General features: G+C 40.2%; 1 protein-coding gene across 3 annotated transcripts in view; it reads left to right on the forward strand.

Moving 5' to 3' along the window:
* The window catches only part of BBS9 (Bardet-Biedl syndrome 9), a 220,530-nt gene that overhangs the window by 169,152 nt on the left and 33,725 nt on the right, over positions 1-17,653 (forward strand). Inside the window, exon 22 of one of the 3 annotated variants that reach the window (XM_080975777.1) lies at positions 11,854-11,957. The exons of the other annotated variants lie outside the window; for them this stretch is intronic. Within the exon in view, the coding sequence (XP_080831903.1) occupies positions 11,854-11,942 (89 nt within the window). The 3' untranslated portion in view covers positions 11,943-11,957. Of the gene's footprint in view, positions 1-11,853; positions 11,958-17,653 lie in introns of those variants that run through there. 3 annotated transcript variants of the gene reach the window in all.

The raw sequence follows: 17,653 nt of genomic DNA on the forward strand, positions 1-17,653 counted from the left end.
AAAATAGGGCAGCCTAGACATGACTCATCACTTACTCTACAATGTAGCCAAAGGACACATGAAAAATAAACAGAGAGGACGTGAAGCTAAGAACAGCATGAAACAGTCCTGCTTGCTGTATATAGTCCTCACAGTCAAGTACATCAAGAATGTACCATGGGGACTTATTTTTCAAAGATTTCATACATGATTATGTTTACCCATATCTGAGTGGCTCCGCAGAGGCTGTGAGTTGCTCTCGTGTGTACTTGCCAATCGGTAACAATGTCCCCAATTCTTCAGAAATTGTTTTCAATTCTTGTCTGTTCCGTAGGTTAAAGTTGTTATCAGACATCTTGTAGCTATTATATTATAGGGATATGTTGCATATAACAGAAGTAAAATTGTAAATATGTAATTAAAACCACTTCTTAATGTCTGTGTAGCTGATGGCTAAATTTCCCAGGTATCATGAATATGTTTTTATTGACTACTGAGAAGAGTGACAAATGATAGTGAATGTGACTATTAGTCACAGTGCTTGATAATGAAGAGTTGTAAAACAACATCTGAACTCAGTTCTCATGTTCATTTTTGAAGTGATAACGTCACCTCAGTGTGAGTTTTCTCTATTGTATGTATGTTGGGAACATTTATTCTGAATGTTCTCTGGCATGACAAGATTGCAAAATTAGAGAAAAAAATGTGACACTCCTTTTTCCCAGGATCTGTCAACCATCACAATATCTGCCCTTAGCATGCTAAGGAGGTAGCAAAACATGCAACCAGAAAGTGATCAGGAACAGAGGATCTACATAATTGTGCAGTAGGTTCAAAACCAGTAAGATTTTTGAAAGTCCAGACAAAAACACAACATGCCACATTAGAAGTGTCCTAATTTGCATCAGCAAACATGAGGCCTTTTAAGGCAGATACGTGTGCCTAATCCATCTACACATGCTTTTCTCACTACATGACTTCCTGCCACTATGCTTGGCTTTAAGGTTGTAGATCACAGGCCAAGAGCTAGTCTAAATACGTTTTTGAGCACCAGTCGTAGGAGCATTTTAAAGGCACCATTTATTCAAGGAGACATCGCCTTGCCAACAAAGGTCCGTATAGTTAAAGCTATGGTTTTCCCAGTAGTGATGTATGGAAGTGTGAGCTGGACCATAAAGAAGGCTGATCGCCGAAGAATCGATGCTTTTGAATTATGGTGCTGGAGGAGACTCTTGAGAGTCCCATGGACTGCAAGAAGATCAAACCTCTCCATTCTGAAGGAAATCAGCCCTGAGTGCTCACTGGAAGGACAGATTGTGAAGCTGAGGCTCCAATACTTTGGCCACCTCACGAGAAGACTCCCTGGAAAAGACCCTGATGTTGGGAAAGATTGAGGGCACAAGAAGAAGGGGATGACAGAGGACGAGATGGTTGGACAGCGTTCTCGAAGCTACAAACATGAGCCTGACCAACCTGCGGGAGGCAGTGGAAGACAGGAGTGCCTGGCGTGCTCTGGTCCATGGGGTCACGAAGAGTCGGACACGACTAAACGACTAAATAACAAACTAGATTTATGCAGTCACCCAACTCAGAATTGCTGCAACATGCTTTATGACTTTTCTCTCCAGATAGGTAAGGACATGGGTCAGCAAACTAACGCCCATGGGCCGGATCAGGCCCAATTGCCTTCTGGATCTGGCCCATGGACGGTCCAGGAATTGCTGCGTGGATAGCCGGCGCACACGTTCTTTCCCTCTCCCTCACACGGCAGTGGCGCCTCCTCCCTCCCTCCTCCTGGCTTCTCCCTGCCCTGCCTAGAGGAGGAAGAGGGCTTGGCTTTGTTGGTGCCAGCAGCAGCAGCACTCGAGTGGCCACCATTTAAAGCAGCCCCACTCCAGAGCCCTTTCGCGTGCCACTCCTTGTCCCTCCGCCACCAGCAGCCCCTGTCGCTCGCAAGAAACAGGTAAACAGCCACCAGGGCTCATGGTGCTCTTGCATCTCCCCCCCCCCCAAAAAAAAATAGTCCGGCCCCCCACAAGGTTTGAGGGACAGTGAACTGGCCCCCTGCTGAAAAAGTTTGCTGACCCCTGGGTAAGGATATCCAGTAATTCAGGCAGAAGAACTTGAATTGACATATAATCTATGCATCCCTTCATGTTTTAACGTAGAGTATTCCAAATTCACTGGTTACTAGTAGCAAATATAACAGAAATAATGAAGTAGAAACTGGTCCAGATTACTCGAGACTTATTTATTAGTTTATTAAATCTGACTTTTTACGTTGCCCCCCACCCCAAGTGTTCAGAATACCTTGCAATAATGTGCAGGACCTTTTATCCTTCATTACCTGCCCATAGGACCTCAGACACAGCCATTTTTTCAACAATGTGACAACATAGAGTAATGATTGCTTGCTGTAAACAGTTTATATAATTATACCAAAGGTAAGATTGGTGCCTTTCTTCCTTCTGACTGCAGCAGCTGCAGGATTAAGTTGTGTGTGTGTGTGATATTTCTTAAACTGGAGTCACAGCCAGGTGTGATGGATAGGTGCCTCACAGTGCTTCTCCCTGCAACAACTTAGGCTGGCATAATGCAACAATAAGTCTGTCGTCAAACAAAGAAAATATATATTCAGGGAGAACAGAGCATAAAATGATGAACAATCAGAAATAAATGCAGTGCATACCAATTTATATACTGTCTAAGGCAAAAGACATTTGTTGCATTTTACTACACCATTGAGCTGATTCATGTAAAGAAGGAGGAGAGATCACTGACTAGTGCAATGGTTTTTGCAGTCGCCTTGTAACCCCGGAGGTCTAATAGTCTGTGGTCTTTGCCTTGATTCTGTATGCTCCTATGAGATTATAGTATATTTACTCATGTTTTGCTACAATTATGATTGGTTACAATGTGTTTTTAATATTAATCACATTTGTATCCCTTCCTTATTCTAAGGATCTCAGGGCAGTTTGTATGGGGTCATATCAGTTTATCCTCAGAACAGCCATGTACACTAGAGTAGACTGATAGACAGTGATGTGCATAAGGTCTTCTGAGCTTTCTAACTAAACTGGGATTTTAACATAATTGTCTCTTCTAGCCTAGTACTACAAACTTACATGGAATATTACCAAAGTTGTATTAAAATAAAGTGCATTTTTTTCCTTTTTAGCAATTTTTGAGGACAGTAATTTTTGAGAATTTGTTATAGTTTTATTTTGCTGATGTTTTGAAATGATCGCCTCTGTCTTTTAAGTAGATTCATATAAAGCAAGATTAATTTTTTACCTTGGTTGCACTGGGCAAATTGCACACTACCTGAATTTCATAATACTTTTCTCGTGGTTGTTTCAAGCAATCCATCTTTAAAGAACCAAAAGAAAGAATTAGAGCATTTTGAAACTTATAACATTAATATGTTGCACTTGTAAAATGGAGAGAGGGGTCTACTTTTAGACATTCAACTGCTTTCCTCATCAAAATTATTTTAAACTAAAAGTTCAAAAGTCTGTAATCCCCAGAATGTAAACTATCTGATTAAAAAGTGAACCTTTGTGTGAAATGACAGTGGCTAACGTAAAAAATGAGCAATGACCTTGGCAACTATAGAACGTTTGTTAATACTGTTTATTATCTTAGTGCTAATGGTATGTTGTTATAAACCTTCAGTGAATAATATTTTCTGTTAGTTATACCACACAACAAGGTGTGCATTATAATACAGGATGTAAATGACTGCTTGACCTATGCACAGTGAGATGTAGGACTCTCACGTTCTCCCACACACAATGTTTTCACATTTTTTTTGTAATTTTAAATAGCACATTTTTTAAATAAAAAGAATACGGATAGAAGCTAAAGCTTTTAAAAGCTTTTTCATAATTAGACACAGCACTTGAGATTCCTCACCCAAAATTATACTAATACAACTACTTTACAGAAAATGTATAATTTGATGATGCACAAACATATTTTAAAAACCAAAAAATGGGACAAAGACCTCTGACCTTCCATACTTACAAAAAACAGCAACCCTAGCAGTCTAAATTAGGAACAGATTAAGCCATCCTATTATTTAGTCCCAGTGAAGAAATTTTGGCCATTTATGTTGCTGAACTATAACTCCCATCAGCCCAACAATGCCAGCATGGTGTAGTGGTTAAGAGCGGTGGACTCGTAATCTGGTGAACCCGGTTTGCGTCTCCGCTCCTCCACATGCAGCTGCTGGGTGACCTTGAGCTAGTCACACTTCTCTGAAGTCTCTCAGCCCCACTCACCTCACAGAGTTTGTTGTGGGGGAGGAAGGGAAAGGAGATTGTGAGCCGCTTTGAGACTCCTTCGGGTAGTGATAAAGTGGGATATCAAATCCAAACAAGCTTGGCCAATGACCAGGGAGGATGGAAATGGAAGTCCAGCTACATCTGGCAAGCCAGAGGTTCCCCACACATGGTTTATTCCATGTCTGAGAGCAGTTGGAATGTTAGGATGTCAGTGGAAACATGACCTTTTCCCTTTCATCCTCCCTTACCCCAAAGCCTGAGCAGATTCCGTTTCCAAGATGACCATAGCTCTATAGACTATGCAATTATCCACATCAGTTCAACGCTCTCCTCAAAGTCTACCTTTTTTTGTCACAATCCCCTAATTCCTATGCCCTACTCCAGAGACAGGAAATATATGACCCTCTGGATGTTGTTTAACTCCAACTCCCACCATCCTCAGCCAGCTTGACCAACGATCAGGGATGGTCGTAACTATGGTTCAAAAACATCTAGAGGGCCTCAGGCTCTCCATCCTTCCCTACTCCAATTCAACCCTGTAATTCAGTCTGAGAATGTGTAACTGAAAAAAGATATATTGTGTCTGTGCTCCCAGTTCTTTACTCTTCCTCTGTTGTTTTCTATATCAGAGTTTAGACTGCGAGCTTCTAATGCCAAGAACCTGCCCATCTGCACTATAAAACATCAATGTGCTAGCATTGCAGGGTTTTGGGTTGTTGTTACAGATCCCACTTGTTCTGCCACTAAAGTCCCAAGCCTGACTACAGACAATCCTGCTTCCCTGTTCCTCTTTGTAAGATTTCATCAAGCACTGGGTACATGCTTTCAAGTCTGTTTTAAATAGAGTTGGGACATGAGTCATATGTTGTCAATTTGGCTATTTGGTAATTTATTCTTTAAAATGGCTGCAAGACTAATAACGCAATTGCATAGTTGGCAGTGTATCTTTTCGATTACTTTGTGGATATTATCAGATTTCATGCTTGTTTGGTGTAGTATCACAGAAAATGCTTAATGCTGGTTACAATCTAGGGACAGCTTTTCAAGAGAATTTGGGTTTGAGTAGACATTTTAGAGAAAGAAGATTCTTTGATATGGGGGATCCTTCTCTGAATAAGAAGAATCATGCTAAGAGCTTGAGGTGGGAGAAAGGAGTCTTGCAGGAGAAGTGTTTGAGCAGCGAATGAACCAATGAAAGACCTTGTAAGAATTAGGATTCAAAGAACTGCACAGCTAGTTCTATGTTACCCTGGCTTGTGTTTCATGAACAGCATCCCTTTCCCCATGCCTCAGAACAAACAGTTTCTGAAGCAGTCAGAAGTTTCAAAAAAACATTTATAATATAGCCCAGGGGTCTGCTGTTCAAATAATAATATTTTCAAAAAATCCTACTGAGCATGCCCAAACCCTTGGGCATGCTGAAAGCAGCTCTTTCAGTCCCAGTCAGTGACTAGAACTTGAACTTAATGTGAGAAACAAGTGCAGAAGGCTTAAGGAGAGAGGGGAAATGATCCTAATGAGAGAAGAGAAGATTAGCAGCCCCATTCTGAACTGAATGAAAAAGGAGGAAAATATGACAAGTCTAAATAGGCCATTACTGGATTACTGGTTTTTAAATATCTGCATGTTTTTCATTATACTGTTTTAAAACAATAAAACATTTTTTAAAATATATACCTATGCAGATCTCAAGGAGAAACAAGTTAACCAGCTAATAACTAACTAGAAACAAAAGCCGAGGACAAAGCAATCATTATTTTTTGAACAAATTCTGTAGAGTTGTTCAAATGATACATTGTTTCATGACACTGTTGCATAGAATGGACCATTGCTTCTTTCTGCAATCTATAAACAATATGCAATAGGGGACCTAGGAGTTGTTTTCCTTCCACCCTACCTTGTAGGAAAAACATACTTTATTTGCTTATTATTTATTTTTATTTATGTATTATTCACTTATTAGTTGCCTTTCCAATACAAATTGCCTAAGGCCACATGCAAAACTAACCTGAACCAACCGAGAGTATCTCTCTTTTCACTGATGTAATTGTTTATTTAGTTAGAATTGGTTCTATGTAGGATGACCGTGTTGTGTTTCATAAAGGTAATTCAGGGCCCCAATACAAACATGCCTAAGTCATCAACTGGGAAAAAAACAAGGGCAGAGCTCTGGAAGTCAGTGGAGTCACACTCAGTAATACAAGCTGAGGATCTTGTCTGAAGCCAAGCATGAAAGACCCTTCCTTTTCACAACGTTTGCTTTCATTCAGGCTTAATAGAAACATAGCACTGGATATATTACATTTGCCTGCCAGTCAATTATTGAAGTTGGCGTTCAGTATAGTTGTCCATGGAATACGTAAAATGTTGGCTGATAGTGGTAGTACTTGACCCAAAACCTAACTGAATAGGTCTGTGGACAATTTTTGGCATGCATATGGTAGTAGGAGATCAACATGTTAAAGTTTAACATGTATTTTAAATAAAGTTTGACTTGTAACTGCCCAGTATGTAGAATGGTATACTTCACTGAACTGCAAGATGTACAGCCAAGCTCTGCTCTCTGTTAAATGGAATTTAGTTTGGGGGTTTATACTCCCCCCAGTGACAAATTTGGCCCCTCTCTTTTGCCTCTCTCTCTTTATTGATAAGCCACTGGTTGTCTCACTCCATTAAGCTAGTCTAGACTCCAGGCTTGAGCCGCATCGGTCTCCTGAGTTTTGGATGTTATAACAGGTCAGCACCACACAGTCAATTCATATTTGTTAACTACCAAACATATGATGGGTTGTTTCAAACGAAACCATTCACTTCTTAAACTGAATGGTTCCTTTTTTTAAAAGTTCAAGAAACCACTTGATAAAATGATGTGCCAATTGTGTATAAATAGCTTTACCACAAGAATAAAGGAAGCCATAATTCTGTAGGCTTGTGTTTTATTTAGTTCATCTGTTTGCATTTATGAAGAGTGAGAATAAGGAAAAGAGAATCTGTACTGGGGGGCTGTGATATAGTGCGGCTTCTGAAATGAACCATGACTAAGAGTTTCATTCATTGATAGGTCTATCGTTTCAGAAAAAGGCTTTGAGTTTAAGGCTTCTTCTTATGATGATGGTCAATAAATTAAAAAATTGTCCTGAATGGAAGCCCTTGCTCAGGAAAAATATTTGATGGGAAAGGTTTTCTCTTTTTTAGCAGATCATTAAATAAAGGAACCTTGTGCTGTAGGATTCAAGTGATAGCAATATTTCCACAGAAACTTCTATAATATTTCACATTGTTATTGAGGAGTAGCATGTGCAAACATAATATTAATGTGAATGTTGTGTTCTGTAACTGCTTCCTTGGTTTCTGCACCCTTTGATTCGCATCAGAGCAGCTGAAGAAGATGGAAGCCAATGCGTTTTGCTTTAAGACTTCAGTATCTCTGCGCGGGTGGCGCTGTGGGTTAAACCACAGAGCCTAGGACTTGCTGATCAGAAGGTCGGCGGTTTGAATCCCCGCGACGGGGTGAGCTCCCGTTGTTCGGTCCCTGCTCCTGCCCACCTAGCAGTTCGAAAGCATGTCAAAGTGCAAGTAGATAAATAGGTACCACTCCGGCGGGAAGGTAAACGGCGTTTCCGCGCGCTGCTCTGGTTTGCCAGAAGCGGCTTAGTCATGCTGGCCACATGACCCGGAAGCTGTGCGCCGGCTCCCTCGGCCAATAAAGCGAGATGAGCGCCGCAACCCCAGAGTTGGTCACGACTGGACCTAATGGTCAGGGGTCCCTTTACCTTTACCTTTATCTCTGCTTTGTTAGTCATCGTAATAAATATTAATGACACATATAACATATTCATCACCTTGGGAGAAAAAATATGACTATATGAAGAACATAATCTCCATATGTGAAGAGCAGTGAATCCATATCTCAAAAGTGCAACTTGGAGTTCTCTCTGAGAGACTTCTTATGGTGCATTTAAGATTCCTGGAAAGTTTGAGGTGATGGACAGCACCATGCATCTCTACACAAGCCCGTTCATAGCCAGCTGCCTTTCTACAACATGCTTGCCTCTTATACTTCTGGCCCAGGTTTTAAGGTCTCCTCCCAGTTCTCTTGGTACTTGCAGCTGAGACAATGATAACATTTAGGGGAGCCTGGTCCTCCAGGGAGGCCATCCTGCCAACATTTAGGAGTGGTCTGTTACAAGTGGCTCACAGATGTAATGTGAGTCAATAATGCGATGCTACAGACTTTTTAAAGTTATTAGAAAGGATAGAGGGCCATTGTTCACTACAATCAGGTTACTGTGTGTTAGTCAAAAAAACATTATAATGGTCTTTGGCTGTAGAATGGAAGGTTTTGGTTAAATGTCAGACAAGCAATGTAAGTTTACTAGCGGAATGGGTTTTTAATACTTTTACTGGAAGTCTAAAGGTGGCTAGAGAAACATCTTTCAGTGGTGGTTGAGGCGTAATTATTTTTGCCTCAGCAGAGAGGAAGATAATGTTGTGACCTCAGCTGAAATCCTGAGGTGGGGCTGAAGTAATGGAACTAGGCAAAGGACGGTTGCTTTGCTCAGCTCCCATTAAGTTCTATGCAGCTGGTGGGATCCAAAAGTGGACCCCTCTGCAAACTACTTTGGACAGGTGGACTGAGCCACCCACCTGTCAGTCATCTGTGTAGGCTGTCCACACATTTTAAAACCCCAATTTTCCAGAGTTCTAAAATGTGTGGAGAGCCTACATGAGTTAAGCAGCTCCATCACCCTCCAACTCAGAGAATGTGATGGAGGAGACCGAAAGGAGCATTCTAATTTCTGCTTTCTCTAATCATGTAGTCAAAGAAACACCCAAGAAAGTCTTCTGGGATTGGTCTCTCTCTCTCTCTCTCTCTCTCTCTCTGTTTTCTTTAATAAGTAGCAGATGTGGAGGAAGGGATTCCCAGTTGCAACCGTGAAGTGAGACAATAGTGTTGTAACCTTTTGTCCCTGTCATGGTTCTGATCCAGACGACCTCTACAACCCACAGCTCCTATTTGCCATGGAAGGAAAGCAACTTTCCTCCTGGGCCAAATAGCAGCTGCATAGGCTTAAAACTCCTTCCTCCATGTTGCAGTCTCCAGTCAAGATCAGGTGCATATGTAGGCTACACCTATTTGGGAAAGGGGGAAAAAAGAACAAAAACCAATAATGTAATTAGTGTCACATCTTGGTTGGCCCTTAGAGAAGAGCAGGTGCTCTAGCCCTATGATGCTAGAGAGCTTTTATATCCTTGCTGGGGCAGCTGAGGTCTTCATGGTTGCCATGACAGTCATATGGCTGTCTCAGTATACCATGGGGTCAACCCATGTGGCAAGTCATTTTCTTGTTTTTACTACAGAACAGTTTTCTGTATTTTTCAGTTATAAAAGTATTTCCATACCACCCTCTCATAACCTGTCAGGGTGGTTTGGGAATGATTTGATTGTAGGCAGGATTCAAGTCACCCTTCTACCATGGATGGACCATTCCTGGTGAGGTTTGGATTATTGGTAGCACTTCCCCCTTCAGGGATGGGGGACTGTTTGGGATGGTGTGACCTCCAGAGACTGAAACATTGAAATCCCCGCATGCTTTGGGAGAGCTTTTGACTGGCGTGGTTGGTGCTCCTGTCAACACCCCAGTCTTGCTGTGGAGTGCTGAGGTGGAGAAAGCAAGTGAAATGGTTTCTCCTGAGCTCCCCACCCCAGCACTATAGTATTCAAAAGGCCACCGGGTTTGTGAGGAGCACCAAGTGATGAAGCAGGCTAGATGACAGCTGGAGTGCAGGTGGTGCAAATTTGGCAGCAGATGTAGCCAGACGCAGGTAAGAGACAATAATTGTGCCTACCATGTGCCTACCAAGCTTACTTTTCTGTCATTACTGCATCGGCAAGGAGCTGTTCGGCTGCCTGTGGTTTTTTTTTTAGAAATAAAAATATGTGGTGTTTTTTTAAATGGATAGTGTAATTTGTATACCTGAAGGAGCGTCTCCACCCCTATCGTTCTGCCTGGATGCTGAGGTCCAGCGCCGAGGGCCTTCTGGCGGTTCCCTCACTGCAAGAAGCAAAGCTACAGGGAACCAGGCAGAGGGCCTTCTCGGTAGTGGCGCCCGCCCTGTGGAACGCCCTCCCATCAGATGTCAAAGCGGTAAACAACTACCTGACATTCAGAAGACATTCAGAAGGGAAGTTTTTAATGTGTGACATTTTAGTGTATTTTTGGTCTCTGTGGAAGCCGCCCAGAGTGGCTGGGGAAACCCAGCCAGATGGGCGGGGTACAGATAATAAATTATTATTATTATTGTGAGTTTGGACCCATCATGCTGGAAGCTGGGTGAAGTCATGGCAAAATCACGTTTTGGTCCACCGTCTTGTTTCAAAATAGTGGTCAGAGTCTGAACATCAACAAAGAGCACGGCCCCCACTTTGGGAGCCCTCAAGATGGATTTGGCAATGATATCTTGAGAGCCGTCCAAACGTATAGAGAACAAACAAACAAATGGACAGACAGACAGGCATGCCACTTTCTAAAATATATGTTATTCTATATGGCAATTTTTATTTCTATTTCTGGAAAACATATATTGTATACTGCCCTGTCATAGCAATTTTTTGTTTATTTATTTATTCACTGCATTTTATCTTTGTGAAAGAACATGTACTGTGGTTAATTTTGTTTTGAAAACCATTTCCCCCCTATAATGAATGCTCATGAATAAAGGCACTGGCTTAAATAGACAGTTGGGCCAGCTTCCCATTGAAATAGTAAATTTCCTCTCAGACTCCTCTTTTGAACTATGGTTGAAGGAAATGAATTGCACTTTTGTTGGACTTTTCATCTCAGGGGAGATTTGAAGGAGGACATTATTAGAAGTTGGATATTTTGTATGCACCACATTCTTTTTCGCTCGTATATCATCATATTTCTTTCTTGTGATACTATCTTATTAACATTGTATTGAAATGTCAACATTTATTGGCTTGGGCTGCACTTTTTGGTTTTTGTAGCAGGAGTATTTTTATTTTTTGTTCTTTTGTTATCTGATGCTCACAACCAGCAGATTGTCACCTTGGTGGCAATGTGGAAGAGGGCCTTCTTGGTGACAGTGCCCACAGTATGCATTCCCTCATGAGAAGGAGACAGTCACAACCTTTAAAAATGTATATGTTTTCCTAAGCTTTCCTGAACCCTAACTCTTAATTTTAGTTCTGTTTTGTGATATGTTCAGTTATATGTGTGATTTATAAGTTTGTTCTGTTTCTACTTAGTTTACAGGAAATGTTTTTAAATGTTATTGTTCCTTTTTCTATCACAGTTTTCTTGTTGTAAACCACTCAAGAGGTTTTTTTTAAAAAATTAAATTAAGCGGCCTAAAAATTAAATAAATAATATAATAATTATAATAATTTATTATTTATACCCTGCCCATCTGTCTGAGCTTCCCCAGCCACTCTGGGCTTCTCCCAATCAAGTGTTAAAAACAATACAGCATTAAATATTAAAAACAAACAAACAAACAAACAAACAAATAAGGTATTGCCTTGCCTTCCATTCATGATCACCCTTTTTCCTCATTCTACTTTCAGGGCTTGTCCACACTTCCACTTCCCCCCCAGAAAAACTTGCTTCATCACTGAATCAGGGTACAAACGCCAGTTGTTTTTTCTGCAGATAGATGTTTGTTCTGCTTCAGCGGTAAACAGCAGATTTACCCAGGAAAGCGGCAGGAGGACAAACAAAAAATGGCTCAGACCTGTGCTTTTTTGGCACAGGACAAGTGTGGACACGCCCTCAGTTGTGTTACATTTACCGTTTATCTGATAGTTGCCTTTCACGGCTGCTTTCTGCTCCATTTTCCCAGCACAAGAACACAGTTTATACAGCTCAAATTGACTTTAACACTGGCATATGGAGCCAGCTCACAGAACAAGAAAGTGCTGAATATACTGGCAAAATGCAAGTTGTGCCATTACTGCACTTGGGAATGATTAAAATGTTGCATCTGTTAGTTTGGTCCTGTAGAAATCAGAATGCTTGAAAAATGATTGCTGTATGGATGTTCTCAGTCACAGGGAAGGTCATCAGAGGATCAGCTGGCAGGAGTTTCCCAATCTAAAATATTATCGTATGTCAATTTCAAAAATTACATTTAGCATCCCAAAGAGGAAGTTCCCACCCTAGCAGTTTCTGTGTATATATGAACTTATTCATTTCTGACTTTGGGTGTGCCAAGAATCTAGGCTATTATAGTGTGATTGTACAATATCATGCTATATTTTTGCTAGGTTCTCTATCGTATTGAGAATGCAAGCGCAGATCTGCATTTGTTCAGTGCTGAATAGGGTATGGATTATGAAATGAATCTTTTGTAAGATCCCAGGCTTTCTGACTTTTCTTGCTAAAATTTTGTTAGTTTACTTCAGTAATGTATCCTTTTTCGGGTTTTGCTGGAAATGCAACATCCAAGCAAAATGTATTCACCATAGTAAAGACCCTATTGATGAATACTCAGTGTTGAATAAATGAATAATGGACTGCTTGAAGGAAATCCTTGGATTATAGGTTCATGGGATATAGAGAAAGTCCTGATCAAACAAGCCTATAAAGCCAGGAATTGCAGTATTTTGGGGTATACCTTATTCACAGAATATTTCATGTTACATTTGAAGGAATATATATACATATAAATAATCCACAGGGATAACCCTAAGATAACCTTTTAAAAAGGACTCTAAAATACAGTATCACTGTATAACACAGTTCATTTCAAGCAATTTTTGAACAACAAAAATGACTGTGTTACAACGTTTGAGTTCAAATGTTCAGGAGTGGAATTGACTGTAATGGTATATCGTGTGTGTGTGTGTGTGTGTGTGTGTGTGTGTGTGTGTCGGGGATCGAAGTTTGTGGTAAAGTTGGAACCCCAGTGCCAAAGCACAACATATAATTGGGCTTAATTTTTTCCATATGTATCAACAAAAACAGCCCTTTCTGCCATGAGAGATGAAAGCTTCCCTTTTTGTCATATTTTTATGTTGTATATAATTCCAAGCTCTTTACAGTTTTGCAGGCTTCCTACCAAAACATGCCAGAATGCAGGGGAGATGAGCTGTCATTCTTGACCAGAGCTTGTATTTCTAATAGAAGAACTCTGTATTGCAGATGAGTGCAAAGAGGGCCAATTCCTCTTTGTTACTGCAAAACATCCAGTTTGAAATGAAACAATCCCTCTGTTCATTGTTTGAGCCAATTAACTAAGCATTACCTTACAGAAGCCGTCACAATGTGTTCAGGCAATATATAGCCTGCTTTTTAGTCCATCGGATTCTTAAAGTGGGCTACAGTTACAAAATTAATAATATAAATAAAATCATAAAACCTGCAGGAGGGCAAGATGAAACCAAGAGCTGGCTATGAGACAAACAATAAAACAGAACTAACCATAGCAAGCCTGCTTGGCATGGAAGGCCAGCTGGCCATTACAAAGAAGCAGACTCCTGAATCTGCCTCATAGTTGTAGGAAGCAGGCCAAAGCTTAGGGGCTGCCACAAGTATTGTGCTTTTTCCCACCCCCACTGCCAATTCAGCAGGCTATTTAAATAGATTTGACTTTAACTTGTTTGATCAACTGATTATCCATATACCATCTATGGGGCTTATAGTTTCCTGAAAACACAATGACTTTAGTTTTCTTGTAATTCACAGCCAGCTGTTCTCTTTGGCAATATCCTGAGGATGCCCTCATAAGTCATTTTAGGCCCACTTTTGTTTGAGATAGAAGTACCGCATCATCTGCGTATAGTAATATAGAGGTGGCTTTTGTGGCCAGTTTAGGGGCATGTTACTCTGGGGATGTTACTTTGGACAATATCATTTATATATGAATTAAACAGTGTGGGAACTAGGATACAACCTTGCTTAACTCCCTTTGTGGTGGTATGGATCCTGTGAGCTGTCCATTTGTAGAGCAACACACTTTCAGCAGAGTGTTTTATACAGAAATTTAATCAAGAACAATAATCTTTTATCTATACTTGAAGAGTTCAACTTATCCCACAGTCTTACTTGAGAGACTGAATCGAATGCAGCTTTCAGATTATTGATGTAAACCTCTGGGGTGTATTTTGTGTAGTTAAGTTTTTACCTCTATCTTAAGTACATTGTATTTTATTGTATTGCTATGGCTAGTGACTGATTCTTCTGTCAAATAAAGATTCTTTTGATTCTGATTCTAGATTTGAACAAGCTTAAAATGCACTCTTCACAGAACTTCAGCTTAATGGTTGCCATCAATTTGATTTTAATTAATTTTTACAATGAAATGTTTTTAGAATGTTGCATTATTTTATTGTTGTTAGCCGCCCTAAGCCTGGCTTCGGCTGGGGAGGGCGGGATATAAATAAAATTTATTATTATTATAATATTATTATGTATTAATATTAGTTAATGCAGAAACAGGGTGAAAACATATCAGCACATATATACTGGGCTAAAGAACATCCCATGTGTTGTCGAGAGCTGCTTGTGGCTGCAGCTTGCCATTACTACATCTCTTTTTTTTTTAAATGATATTTATTAAAGTTTCAAAAGAATGATACATAAGTAAGAAAAAGAAAAATACAAAATACATTAAAAAAAAAAACCATTTAAAAACAATTACATCTTTTCATCACTTCTCTTTCATTTACTTGTTTCCTGGACCTCCTCATACCTCCCTTTTTTGTATTCCAGTTCAATTTATTAGTTCAGCAATTCCTTTCCCAGGTTTTTACGTATTGAAAATCCAATTTTTCCATATTCTTTTATACCATTACAGCTAGAAACCACTTAACTTCAATCCAACATCATTCTAACATTCATTAATTTTGCAATATTTCTGTAAATAGTCTTTAAATTTCTTCCAATCTTCTTCCACCGACTCTTCTCCCTGGTCTCGGATTCTACCGGTCATTTCCGCCAATTCCATGTAGTCCATCAGCTTCATCTGCCATTCTTCCAGGGTGGGTAGATCTCGTGTCTTCCAATGCTTTGCAATAAGTATTCTTGCTGCTGTTGTAGCATACATAAAGAAAGTTCTGTCCTTCTTTAACAACGATTGGCCGACTATGCCCAGGAGAAAGGCCTCTGGTTTCTTCAAGAAGGTATATATAAATACCTTTTTTAATTCCTTGTAAATCATCTCCCAGAAAACCTTAATCCTTGGGCACGTCCACCAAAGGTGAAAGAATGTACCTTCAGTTTCTTTACATTTCCAACATTTATTATAGGGCAAATGGTAGATTTTTGCAAGCTTGACTGGGGTTATGTACCACCTGTATATCATTTTCATAATATTCTCTCTTAAGGCATTGCATGCCGTAAACTTCATACCTGTGGTCCACAACTGTTCCCAGTCAGCCATCATTATGTTATGTCCAACGTCTTGTGCCCATTTAATCATAGCAGATTTCACCGTTTCATCCTGAGTATTCCATTTCAACAGCAAGTTATACATCTTTGACAAAATCTTAGTTTTGGGTTCTAACAATTCTGTTTCTAATTTTGATTTTTCCACCTGGAAGCTGATTTTCTTGTCCAAATTGTATGCCTCCATTATCTGATAATAACCATTACTACATCTCTATCCCCTTCCCAGATGAGTGGTTGCACCAACTTGCAGGCCTGTGCTGCCTTTCAGTGACAGCTCCCCAAGGGAGTGACCTCTGTGTGATGAATGGCCATCTCTACCCATAGAAGAGTGTGCATGCATGTTCAAATATTTTTGAGCATGATCTGAAACATGTGTCTTTTTGAGATAAATAAAGGCAATATATGGCCATGAACTGCAAGGCAAATTAGATTATAATCAGATTGTATGCTGTATAAGTGTGTTTTTTAAAATAAAAAACAATCTCTTTCAGATTCATGATAATATTACTTAAGACTATCTATGGGCCCAATTCATAAGATATTTAGAATGGTATACATGTGGTTACATTTGCCTTAGTTGTGTATGCATATCTCTCCAATTTATTGTGTTTTTTTGTTTCTAAGAAAAGAACACTCACAAACATACATATTGACTTGATTACCAAGGTCTTAAAGTGACCGACATGTTGTTCAAGATGAATAACAAACAGCAGATGTTTGCCAAGTTCTCAATAGCAGTCAAAAAAACTCATGCTTAGTAACACTTGTTAGAGAGCTTGTGTGTTAGATAGAATAAGCAATAGCAACATGAGTAAAATTAAGAAAAAAATAGTATGCTTGTGTATATTTGTGATTGTGTGTATGAATATGAATATGTGTGTGTTAATATAATGTATATAATGTAATATACATATGCACATAAGTGTGTACAGTGGTGCCTCGCAAGACGAAAAGAATCCGTTACGCGAGTCTCTTCGTCTTGCGGGTTTTTTCGTCTTGCGAAGCAAGCCCATTAGCGGATTAGTGCTACAGTATTAGCGGCTTAGCGGGCTTAGTGGATCAGCTGATAAGCGGCTTAACGATAAGCTGATAAGCGGCTTAAGGATCAGCTGATAAGCGGCTTAACGATAAGCTGATAAGCGGCTTAACGATCAGCTGATAAGCGGCTTAACGATCAGCTGATAAGCGGCTTAGCATCAGCTGTTAAGCGGCTTAGCCATCAGCTGATAAGCGGTTTAACGGCTTGGGAAAAAGGGGGGGGAGGAAAAAAACCCCGCAGGAACTCGCAAGACATTTTCGTCTTGCGAAGCAAGCACATAGGAAATTCGTTTTGCGAAGCACCTCCAAAACGGAAAACCCTTTCATCTAGCGGGTTTTCTGTCTTGCGAGGCATTCGTCTTGCGGGGCACCACTGTAATGCTTTGTATACCAAAATATTAGCTCTAGGAAATTATGTGATATAAAAAAGCGATGGTTCTCCCTTCAGGATAGTGCCCACTTTGAGGTGGGAGAAATTCCAGAAATTCCCAACTCAGTATTCCTCTCCGGCTGTGACTGCTATAAAATGGCCTTATGCCTGGTTTCAACGGATGATGTTTGTATTTTGTTGTTACGCAGCTTGAACCTTACTTCGGTTGGGTGCCAAATGGAGCTGGAAAGGAATGTTACCTCACTCCCAGATTGCTAGGACAGGGTTGGGGATCTTAGCCTTCCTCATAACTAGCTTTTGAGGAGTTGGCCATTGTTGGGCACAGATTCGTGGGGGTTGTGCAACCATCAGTTCATTGCAAAGACTGGGTGTCAGCCGTTGTGCCCTGGTTGCAGGGCTACAGGAACTATTCTCATAGCCAAGGTCATTTTTCCAGGAGTTACCCAGAGGTCAGTCTGGGCAATACATGCCACATTGTCCTTGTACATTTATTTAAAGCGTTTTTATTCCATCTTCAGCTCAAAAGGCTGTCAGGAACAACAATGAAT

Source organism: Podarcis pityusensis (assembly GCF_964106645.2).
Source record: "Podarcis pityusensis genome assembly, chromosome: 12".
In the NCBI taxonomy this organism is placed as follows: Eukaryota; Metazoa; Chordata; class Lepidosauria; order Squamata; family Lacertidae; genus Podarcis; species Podarcis pityusensis.